At 36.9% G+C, this 12,602-nt stretch overlaps 1 protein-coding gene across 2 annotated transcripts in view; it reads left to right on the top strand.

The window, feature by feature from the left end:
• LOC131686103 (homeotic protein Sex combs reduced) overlaps positions 1 to 12,602 on the top strand; it is a 40,451-nt gene that overhangs the window by 10,597 nt on the left and 17,252 nt on the right. For both annotated transcript variants that reach the window (XM_058970252.1, XM_058970251.1), the window contains exon 2: positions 8,866 to 9,694. In XM_058970252.1, the coding sequence (XP_058826235.1) occupies positions 8,896 to 9,694 (799 nt within the window). In that variant the 5' untranslated portion in view covers positions 8,866 to 8,895. The remainder of the gene's footprint in view (positions 1 to 8,865; positions 9,695 to 12,602) is intronic.

Raw genomic sequence — 12,602 nt, forward strand, 5'->3', positions numbered from 1 at the left:
ATGATCCGGCCCAGCGTATGCGAAACCGAAACAGTAGTAACACTGAAAACTGACATACAAGTAAAGTTTTCAACTTGTGTAAGAAATAAAACTGTCGCTTTAAAATGACAACAGCAAGTAGCAACTTGCCACTGGTCGGCGCTTCAAACAGCCAGCAATCGCTATACGGGACTTGTGTGCAAACTTGGATACAATGGTGAGTCACGCATACGAACCTGTATGCGATGGTGATTTTCAACGTATTTTCATTTAAATGTTTACACAGGTTTTTTGGGAAAGTTTGTTCTAGCTTATATGTCTGTTCTCTGTGGTAGTAACAAGAGCGTTGAATATTTAAACCGTCGGATATTCGATTTCCCCAAGAAAACTCGTCCGGGTTCCTTCCCGGCGAGGAACACCTACCGCACCGCGTCCTCTCACGATTTCGCGAACGAAACACCATTTTAGATCGTGTAATTCTCACTTGTTCACTTATCATATAGCAACAAAGCTTTCACCCTGTAAGGTGGCGTCCTTTCCTTCGGCAGCAACAGCGTCCTCGAGCGTCTGCCTCTTTGACCCGCCAGGTCTTTCGTCTCCTGGCGAGGATCTTGTCCTCTTTGGAGTTATGAGAACTGGCGTGTTCTTCACTCCAATCTGCCTCTCTTTACCCTGTTTCGGAGGGGCTAGGGAATAGTGGCCTTAGCCGACGCCGATGCTCGCTCAGCTGAATCTGCCCTCTGCGTTGCCGTATCGTACTCTTTTACGGCAGACAGTAGCCTTCCGGATTTTGATGACCATCTCCTTAATGTCTTTGTGGACATCGTTTCTCGTGTCCACGAACTTGTGGAGCTCCTCCACCAAGTGCCTCGCTACCACTACCTTTGGCGTTTGTGGGGTGTAGCTCATTCCGCTCCGCTTCGGCTGTTTTTGTTGCTGCTGTTGCTGTTGCTTCGGCTTCCCCTCCTCCTGCTCTTGCTGGATGACTTCAGCTACTATTGGTGGTGGTGACCTCACCAACCCACCTCTGGCAAACGGATTCACCGTGCCTGCTCCATTTATATCGGTTGCTTGTTGTTTCTCCATTTTATTCGGTTCCAACTCCGGGCCGCTATCTCCACTCGCTGCACATAGTCGCCTCTCGCGATCCCATGATTATCTATGCTGCCAAAAAGCAGCAGTGAGGTCATGCAAGGGTTGACACTATACCTCATGGGGAGTAGTGTTCAGAGCCGGATTGGCGTAAATCGGGAATGCTTCAACCGAACCTAGTACCACCAACCAAATGATGGCGAGTTTCGAACGTACCCGGAGACCTGCCAGGGTTTTGTTGGAACGCCATGCTGTTAGCCCACTCGCCATTTCAAGACGGTGTCATCCTTCCTTACTCAGGGAGTAGAACAGCACGCCTGTCAGCCCAAAGTCGCCATCCTATTCGTCATCCGTGTCTTGTTCGTTGACGTTCGCCATGGCCAGTATACCATAATCAGGATGTTACTGGTGTCGACCCTGATGTGCCGGTTGGCACTCCAGTTGGGCTAGAGTGCTTGTATTGCCTAGATCTTAGATTATTGGAATCTTAGGATCTTAGCAGAAGCGGCACAGACTCACTTTGTCGGAGCTGCTTTCGGAGTTATGGCTTTTTTTGGGGGTTTAGAAGAGCCCAATCTTAGCCCCACCATATCCTAGCAAAACTCCCCAACTCGCTGTAGGGCCTTGGGAAGAGGGGGGTTCGTTAGGCCCCTAGACTCCTGTCCTTCCTGTCCCTGCTGCCCCCCTTTATCTATCTATCTATCTTTTTTTTAGAGAGCAGTAAAAAAAAATTTCAGGAAAACCCTGAGTGAGGAAAAATGTACAAAAACCCCAATGTCTCAGGAAACGGGTTTGGGCTGCCATCACCCGACCCGTTAAAAGCCACTGCTCTTGCCCAGAACCTGATTCCTCCCCGGCACTACCTTACGGCATTACCTCGGGGAGGGGTTTTTATGCGCATAGCACACACTCTAATTCAACTACTATCTATCTATCTATCTATCTATCTATCTATCTATCTATCTATCTATCTATCTATCTATCTATCTATCTATCTATCTATCTATCTATCTATCTATCTATCTATCTATCTATCTATCTATCTATCTATCTATCTATCTATCTATCTATCTATCTATCTATCTATCTATCTATCTATCTATCTATCTATCTATCTATCTATCTATCTATCTATCTATCTATCTATCTATCTATCTATCTATCTATCTATCTATCTATCTATCTATCTATCTATCTATCTATCTATCTATCTATCTATCTATCTATCTATCTATCTATCTATCTATCTATCTATCTATCTATCTATCTATCTATCTATCTATCTATCTATCTATCTATCTATCTATCTATCTATCTATCTATCTATCTATCTATCTATCTATCTATCTATCTATCTATCTATCTATCTATCTATCTATCTATCTATCTATCTATCTATCTATCTATCTATCTATCTATCTATCTATCTATCTATCTATCTATCTATCTATCTATCTATCTATCTATCTATCTATCTATCTATCTATCTATCTATCTATCTATCTATCTATCTATCTATCTATCTATCTATCTATCTATCTATCTATCTATCTATCTATCTATCTATCTATCTATCTATCTATCTATCTATCTATCTATCTATCTATCTATCTATCTATCTATCTATCTATCTATCTATCTATCTATCTATCTATCTATCTATCTATCTATCTATCTATCTATCTATCTATCTATCTATCTATCTATCTATCTATCTATCTATCTATCTATCTATCTATCTATCTATCTATCTATCTATCTATCTATCTATCTATCTATCTATCTATCTATCTATCTATCTATCTATCTATCTATCTATCTATCTATCTATCTATCTATCTATCTATCTATCTATCTATCTATCTATCTATCTATCTATCTATCTATCTATCTATCTATCTATCTATCTATCTATCTATCTATCTATCTATCTATCTATCTATCTATCTATCTATCTATCTATCTATCTATCTATCTATCTATCTATCTATCTATCTATCTATCTATCTATCTATCTATCTATCTATCTATCTATCTATCTATCTATCTATCTATCTATCTATCTATCTATCTATCTATCTATCTATCTATCTATCTATCTATCTATCTATCTATCTATCTATCTATCTATCTATCTATCTATCTATCTATCTATCTATCTATCTATCTATCTATCTATCTATCTATCTATCTATCTATCTATCTATCTATCTATCTATCTATCTATCTATCTATCTATCTATCTATCTATCTATCTATCTATCTATCTATCTATCTATCTATCTATCTATCTATCTATCTATCTATCTATCTATCGATCTATCTATCTATCTATCTTTCTTTCTTTCTTTCTATCTATCAATCTTCTATATTTATAAAAGTTAATGTTTGGATTTATGAACTCCCAAACGGCTTAACCGATTGCCGTAAAAAATAATACATAGTAGGCATTTTTAATGGAGCGTGTTTGTGTGCTCTTGGTTGGGAATTATCTGCTCGCCAGATGGCGCTACGGAACAAATTGTGTTTTCCTCTTTTTTCTTTGAAATTCGCAGCCACGCGCGATGGATATTAGCTAGTATTTGATAAAGAATGATTGAAGAATAGTTGCGATATATACATAAGTAAATGAACCCCAAAATCGTAAAGATTCCGTTTGATTTCTGAGACTTTTTTACATTAGAAAAACAGCAAAAAAGTATAATTTGCAGCGTAGGGTAGAAGGTCATTAAAAATAGGGTATTTTAAGGACAAAATACCCCAAATTCCCGTATGCTTCAAGAAACGGACGTATCCGTATACAAATACTAAGATTATTTTCTTTTAAAAAGGCATTAAAACATGAATTTTACGGGTACTACTTAAAAAGTTATACCATTTATTGTGTGTTTCCCTTCCCATAGTAACACTGGTAAAAAATTTAGCCAAAATAGGCGGGGTGAAAATGGTCTAAATGTTGTGAAATTTGATTTCTGAGCTTACTTTGACATTTGCTACAATATAACAAGGAAGTGAAGAATTCCAAAGTGAGTTTTTTGCAATTCCACACGATACTCGGTGTGTTACCGAAGGCTTTCCGAGTATGTAGTCGATGACATTGATCTCCCATTTGCCTGAAGTCGAAAGGTAATATTTATCTTTTCCTGGTCGTCATTGTGCAGGGCTATTTCGCCTGTCTCTGATGCTCAGATGTAGGAATTGACCCTCTCCTAAATATCGTCACGAAGCATATTTACCCTTTCTGTGTTTCTCTAGTTATAATAGCTAAATTCAATAATCTCGCTAAAATCTCCAACTCTACTACTACTCACGAAAAAAGCTCTAATCTTATTAAAATTCTATCAGTCCCTCTAGTATATTAAACGGTATTCCTAGTTTTAAGATGGTTGTAAAATTGTTCACCATAGTCAATGACGTAACCAAAGAGGGTTTTTGGAGGTTTTCATCCCCCCAAACCAAAATTAATTGTATTGAAGAAAAATTTTATTGATGTTGATTAATTTCATTAAATATTACAATAAACAATACATTGTTTTAAGCTTCATGGGGACTTATGGAAAATTGTGGAAATGGGTTCTTGTAACTGATCTCTTAGTCGGAATCCCATAGTTGTCAAATCATATCAAATCAATTTCTAACCATATTGAACTCACTTTTGAAGGAATGTATAATTTGAATGGGAAGGGAAAACTTAATATGATTAATTACAAGAATAACACTGACGGTAAGTAAAAGAAAAATTATTAAAAATAAAGTTTTCCGTTTGTCTCTCACAATTCAGGGTGATTTTTATAAGCATTTCATTTTTTTGTATTATCAATGTTATCTAAATAGCTAAAATAAATGTTGAAAACAGTTATTGCGGGAAAAGAACACACAATTTTGAAAACCTCAACTTTGGACGTTTAGTATCTTCGAATAATTTTAGCACGTATAACAGCACATCTTCTGATAAAAAATGGGAGTAAAACCTCCTAGAAGTAGTTATGGAGAATTAATTCATTAAACCAAAGCTCAAAACCTAATGTCGTCAGCAAAGTTTTCAACCAAAGTCGTTGTAAGGAGGGCTTATCATATAAACAGTCAAAATCCTACGCGTGGTTCAAAAAAAAGTTTCAGTGATGCTTAAACTTTTTTTTATTTTGAAAACTGTATTATAAATATGCAATGTTTCACCCGAAAGAAAAGTTTTCGAACATTTATCCCACTTTAGAACCCCTAAAAAGGTAAGCAGGTCTCCCAGGTGCGGCGGCTAACGATGTTTTAGTTAGAAAGAGCACTGTATGCAGCGAGAGCTTCTGCAAAGAAATATCTTTATCTGACATTAAAGTACACTGAAAAAAGAGGATATTATAGAAATCTCACATAAGGAATTTTTCACAGGTTCACATTATTTTTACAAACACGAAAAGGCCCTGCGCTTTTCAACATCAACTGCGCTTACTGAATGCAAATACTTTTATTAAAATGCATATAAATATCATTTTTGATTAATAAATTTCAGTGCACGCATGCTGGTCAAGTTAGATTTTTGGCACAAGTGGTTGGTTCAAAAAGAGCCTCATATTTTTCTTGCATAATATTTTATTGCATAGCTTTGAAATAAGCGGTCAACTGTTTATTACATAGCTTTGAAACAAGCTATCAACTGTGAGCCTAGCTCCAAAAAACGAAAATTTGTATGGTTATCATGTAACATATAACTATATTCACCCTATTTTCTTTGTACAGGTCGGACTCGATTATCCGGAGATTTCAAATAAATCTCATCCCGGATAATCGAGTCAAACTATTTTTTTTTTGCATTATTTTATGAATTTAAGCGTCATTCGCGTAGAAATTGTAATTAAAATGGTCAGAGTAAATTTTCCTATTATGTTAAATGTAAATGAACTTATTTTGGCCCTTGCCGATTTTTCAGAATTTCAAGGAGTGACAAATTGTATTTTCAGTTGGTTTTCATTTAGTATTCATGTCGGCAATGAGTTAACGGTACGTATCAGTTGTTTGTAGCTGTTTGTGCAAGAATTCTAAGATAAACTTTAATAAGGTGTGCGTCTATTGCAAAAAATGTCAAGCTTAATTACCCGGGGCTTTGATCTTCCGGGGTAAATGATTTGATTCCTCGTATACTAGAAAAAAAGGCTAGGTAAGCTGAGATCGTCTGTTTCGTGGCTCCAGTTTAATTTACCCGCCAAATATAATAGCTAACGTTTCTTTTAACCCTCATTCTAGTTAGAAGAGTGCGCGCTGTGCCTCCACAAAGAGATTCTTGTACTTGTAACATCATTTAGTTGACCAATGTCGTACCGGATTGTCAGGTGATCACTACTCATGTAGTCGTCGCAAACTCTCCCACTCATGTTTGTCATCAGCGAAGCACTACCCAGTCGCCTCAGTGAGAAGTACCGCTGGCGCCCTCTTTACATAGCCTTACATCCATTTTCGCTTGAGTTACCCAAGAATTGGAATCGCCTCCAGCGACTGACTGGTCTCTTATCAGAATCTTGTTTACCATTTCTTGTCCAACTGATTACTACTGTATATAAACGATTTGATTCCTCGTATACTAGAAAAAAAGGCTAGGTAAGCTGAGATCGTCTGTTTCGTGGCTCCAGTTTAATTTACCCGCCAAATATAATAGCTAACGTTTCTTTTAACCCTCATTCTAGTTAGAAGAGTGCGCGCTGTGCCTCCACAAAGAGATTCTTGTACTTGTAACATCATTTAGTTGACCAATGTCGTACCGGATTGTCAGGTGATCACTACTCATGTAGTCGTCGCAAACTCTCCCACTCATGTTTGTCATCAGCGAAGCACTACCCAGTCGCCTCAGTGAGAAGTACCGCTGGCGCCCTCTTTACATAGCCTTACATCCATTTTCGCTTGAGTTACCCAAGAATTGGAATCGCCTCCAGCGACTGACTGGTCTCTTATCAGAATCTTGTTTACCATTTCTTGTCCAACTGATTACTACTGTATATAGGGTTCCAAACATTTTTTTCTTAGTACTATTGGCATCTTGAAACACAAAAAACTAGTTTAATAAAGATAGGTGTTTCTTTCGCAGTGCTAGAAGCTGCTCAATATTTACCTTCCGATCTAGTCCAATTGCATGAAAAAGGTATCTTAAATTTACCGAAAATAGTGAATAAAATCGATACTGTAGAACCTTGCGGCAGTTAAAACATTGTAACATATTAACTGGAACTAGTCAAACTTTCTCCAAAACTTCCATTTTGTAACGAACGGCGTTTATTTCGTTCACAATATCGTTAACCACCAAGAGTACCTTACGTCGTTATTTGGCTTCAGAAGCACCATTGGAGGAGCACTCTGGAATCAATGTACATTTTCTTAATGTCAATCAATGAACATTGAATCAATGTACTCAGATGTGCTCTATTTAGCTGCCACCTGAGCCCGAAAAAGTTGTATATTGTGACTGGTGAGACTACTCAGGAGCAAGTTAAAGCCCCAATAAATAAATCAATCAATTACTCAAGAGCAACAGTTTCTCTTTGGAAAAAAATGTATTCGAGATTTACGTTAGCATCATCTTAGCTCTATCTAACCCTTTCAATTCTTCTGAATTACCAAGAACTTTACATTTTATGAGTTTTATATTCTACCCCACAAGCATTTGTTATACGCCCATGAAAGTAAAACTTCCATTGTAACATGTAAAAATATACGCAAACCGTGGTAGTTAAAAATCCATGAGTAAGTGTATCCGAACTATGAAACTAGTTGTGCATAAGTTGGATCATTAGAATTGTCTAACATTTAAATTGCTATTAAAAATCAAATCCTAATTCAGTGATCAGAAAACTTGGAGAATATGTTATTCAACACATAGTAAACATAGGAAAAAAGAAAATATCAATATTCGAAACGTTACTTTTTTAGGCTTTATCCAGGCTCCGGCCAATGTGCGTTGGTTAGATCAGGCTCTGCTATCTCTATTCAACATATTGGCTCAATTGGTATTATACATTATACAAAAGGAAAGGGGATAGAACCAAAATAGACAAATAGAAAAACCTATAAATATCCAACACCTGCAATTTTCAAAAAATAGTATTTATTATTAACCCATCAACCGCGCTACAATACATAATCACTTCACCTTTGGAATATTTGTATGAACACGGATTGCTATACTGGATCTCAAAAGACAAAAAGAACCATAACCTTATCAGCCATCATTTGCAAAGAGCGTTTGGCTATTGAAACTTCCAACAATAATTTTCAGATCGTTTTGATCAGTGCATTTATGCAGACGCTTACGTGTAGGGTTATTATGTTTTTCATTTCTCTTACCTCCAAATTTTGGAACCTCAATAAGTATAGGACAAGAGTTAACCGACGAGTTTCAGTCATGTTTTGAGAAAGGAAAGTTGAGAGGCGTCTTCACGTCGCTGTTTTACTGTGCTTTGCCGAAGGGTTAAATTGCTCATTGGTTCGAAATTGCAGGTTTCTTCATGTTTTATTTCGCTTGCATGTCTGTCCAACAAAATAAAAAGGAATAAGCAGCGTTATTATGTTAAATATTCTTTCTGATATTCAAAGCATTTATAAAACGTATTCAGTGAAAAAAAGTATTATTTTACTAAAAACAAAACGCATTATAGTACAGTAGAATCAATATATCATTAGTCAAAAATATTTTGGGGTTTCATATGAATTTCAAACACAATTTAACGAATATGATACTTTAAACACTATTTAAATTCAATCACTTGTAATATGTTCTATCAATGCTAGATTATCAATACTTGATATTTTTTTCAGGTGAATGGTGTTTAACACTGATATTCGAAAATGGATGCCAACAACTTTGTGATGTCTTCCTACCAGTTCGTGAATTCGCTTGCTTCATGCTACCCCAACAATGCACAAAATCCAAATAATAACCAGGCTAGCAGCGGTGGTGGACAAAGTGACGGCTATTTTCCGCCATCGGCTTACACCCCCAATTTATATCCTGGTACTCCGCATCAAGCACACTACTCCAACCCACAGTCATATAATCCATTGACAGCAGGAGCCGGAAATGTGAACAGTAGCACTAACAGTGGAGGACATCAATCAAGTGAAATGGTTGACTATACACAGCTGCAGCCACAAAAATTTCTAATAAACCAACAACAGCAACAGCAATCCGCCCTAAGTTCTCAAAGCTGTAAATATGCTAGCGAAGGAGCTAGCTCAGGTACAAATGTAGGTAATAATACTAGCAATAATAATAGTACCACTAGCCCCCAAGATCTAAGCACAGCAAGTACTACTAGCGGCGGTGGCGGAGGGAACAATCGACCGGATATTTCACCGAAGTTGTCCCCCAGCTCAGTGGTAGAGAATGTGTCACGAACAATCAAAACCCCAACGACATCAGTTTGTTCTAGCAACACAAATAACAATAGTGGCAATATTAGCAATCGAAATCCAGTGAATCAAGTGAATTTACCCCTGGGGAGTCCAGATGGCGATGAATCCGATGCAAGTGACGATGATAGCGGTACAGAAGGAGGTAGCTCCCAAGGAGGGGGTAGTGGAACAAAAAAGGGAGGACCACCGCCTCAAATTTATCCATGGATGAAGCGTGTGCATATCGGCCAGAGTAAGTAATACCATGATCATCTGAAAATCACCACCCAGTTCTTTGAAATTAGGTTCCATCAAACAGAGCTATCTCCTTTTAAGCACCTTTTCCGGTCTTTTGTATCCGCTTGCACCGCTGGTGTTCTCTCACTCTCACATGGTTATTATTTTTAGCGAGTATCGAATCTTTCAGTTTGCTTCCAAACATTGTATGTATTTTAAGCGTATGATTCTCTAAATGGTCGAAAACTGAAGATTTGTTTAGACGAAGAGATAAACGTTCTCAATTCTTCAAACAAGATATATTTCAATCAAGCGCGTGCATAACAAACAATAAATTAATCATCTAATCACTTCACGCCTACTGTCAGTAGCACATGCTTTATTCGTTTTGCTCTGCAACATGCTTGAAATTGGAGCGAGTTAGCTGCCCAATGCTATAAATGACGTGAGGAAGAGGAACTACGTTACGTTGCGAAGCATTTTGAAAGATTCAACTTTTGGAGTGAAAATTGATGGAAAACAAACACAATGTGAAATAAACAGATCTTCGGTTGAATGATTGTTAACTGTAAAATTTTCTTCACAAGTGGGAAAATTGCCATGTTAAGCATTCAATTAACATATTGTATAGTATTAAACAATGATTTGCAAAATTCCTAGTTTGCCGTTCGGTTGAAGATAATGTTATTTATGATTAAATAACAGAACCAATCATAAATTTATGGCGAGGTACGGTAGTTGTAGATTTATTAAAAGTTCTTACACTTTCGCGAACGCTCTATGTTTCATTTACCGTTCAGTATAAATATATCATACACGACGTGCGAGTTAACATTTTATTTGAACAAGCCATTTCATCTCACGAGTGAACCACCTGTTTCTTTCATTCAAACTCGCTTGCGAGGAAACAGCGAGAAACAGATATCAAATAAAAGCACAATGTTTCGTTTCTTGGCATATGTTCGTCATTCGAGCGGTTTGTTTTTAGAAAAGTGGCATTGTAATGTCCATCGATCACATCAGCTGGAAAATATTGCAGTTCTGGTATTATCTGGTAACAATTGCCTTGGTGTAGAATGTTTCCGACCAGTACACAGTTTATAGGGATATTATGTTTTAAAAATATCTCCGTTCCTAAAATATGTTTACGTCATTGGTTCAGGTGCACTAGAATAAGGTGCATGGAAATGGTTGAATTACCATAATGCTTTAGTATACACGCCTTTCCTCATCGTAAGGCTCGACATACACTTCGGAAGCGTATTGAAAATGTGATTGTTGTGCAAATTTGCTGCCGATGTCAGTGACCTAATATTATGCATTTGTCTTAAGCGCGTATAAAAGCCGTTTGTCTTCAACGAAAATTTCACTATTAATATTAATGATGTTGCAAATATTTTATTTATATTCTTGTATCAGCTGCAGGCAATACTCTTTTTGTATTACGTTACAGGAACCATTAAATATTCAAAAATCATGAGGTACAAAAATGTATGCACATTTTTGTTTGCCTGCACATGATCTTCAACTTTATTTGTTGTTGCAGATCCACCTACCACCAAGAAGCTCTTATTGATTTGTTGCGTGGATTTATGTCGTTCTATGAAATGCCTTACAATCGTTGAAATATTTATGATCTGAAAGAAGCACAATTTTTAATCATACATAAAGTCGAAGGTTTTACGTAGTGCAAATGTTCGACATATATTAAAGAAAAATTGAAATATTCGGAAACAAAATTTTGTTTGTTTGTTTATATTATAGATGTTTTCTTTAATCTTAGGTCTAATTGCTTTTTGTTCGGGTAGAATTTTTTTTTAACCCTATGTTCGGGGAGTTGGGAATCGCATAAAGGTGAGCTGCGTATAAGGCAGTCAACTTACTAACCACGCTATGCTCGGTCATTTTTTCGTAGGAGACGAACTACCTCAACCAGTATTTCGATGTATAGTGGTATGCCCCATCCTAAATCTAAGTGTACTAGCTACTATGACATATCACTGTTGATGAGTGATTGTTGTTATTAGGTTTGTTCCAGTACCAGGAGCAACTGGAAGTACTCTGGAGAAAATCGTTCCTGTACTCTCTTCTTCTCTTTTTTCTTCTTCTAGTACCAAACCGGAGTGAAAAGGAACAAGTATTTTTTGCTCCTGTTTGCTCCGGAGTGACTTCCATGAACAAACCTATTGAGATATACATTACCCATTGAAGCTTACTACAGTAAGATTCCGTTTTTGGTACGTTCCGTTTTTGGCATACTCCATTTTTTGCAACAAAAAAGTTCCGTTTTTATCAACAAATGGGTTCCGATTTTGGCAACATTGTTGTTGTACATAGTAAATCTTTAATAAAATGCTCTTACACATTTTGTTGTAGTAATTGGTATCACTTTTGACTTTATTTCCAAACATGGGAGTCATATGTACTATATTTTATGGAGTCCGGCATAGCAAATTAAATTAAATTTGCTGATTTTCTTCTATCATTCCATTTTTTTTATTTCGATTGTAGAGGTTGTAACCTTAAGGTCATTCGCCTCTTTGGGTTAGCAAAAACTCTAACCCTATGTGCGGGGTTGGGATTTGAACCCAGGTGAGCTGCGTACAAGGCAATCGATTTACCAACTACGCTGTGCCCGCCCCCTTTATTTCATTTCATATCACATATTCTTATATAATTAATGTTCTTGTAACTTTTATGAAAATAAAAGCTTTTAAAGTATGGTTCCATTTTTGGCGCGGTTCCAGTTTTGACAACAACAAAAAATATTGTTGCCAAAAACGGAATCCTACTGTACCTGTTTGGGATTTGCAGTCAAAATATCATCATCATTCTGTGTTATTTTACCGCGGACTCTTAAGCTATTCGCAGACAAGACAACAGGCCACACGCCATAGAAAAAAGTTCACAATGGATATTATTCT

Source organism: Topomyia yanbarensis, chromosome 2 (genome assembly GCF_030247195.1).
Source record: "Topomyia yanbarensis strain Yona2022 chromosome 2, ASM3024719v1, whole genome shotgun sequence".
Classification (NCBI taxonomy): domain Eukaryota; kingdom Metazoa; phylum Arthropoda; class Insecta; order Diptera; family Culicidae; genus Topomyia; species Topomyia yanbarensis.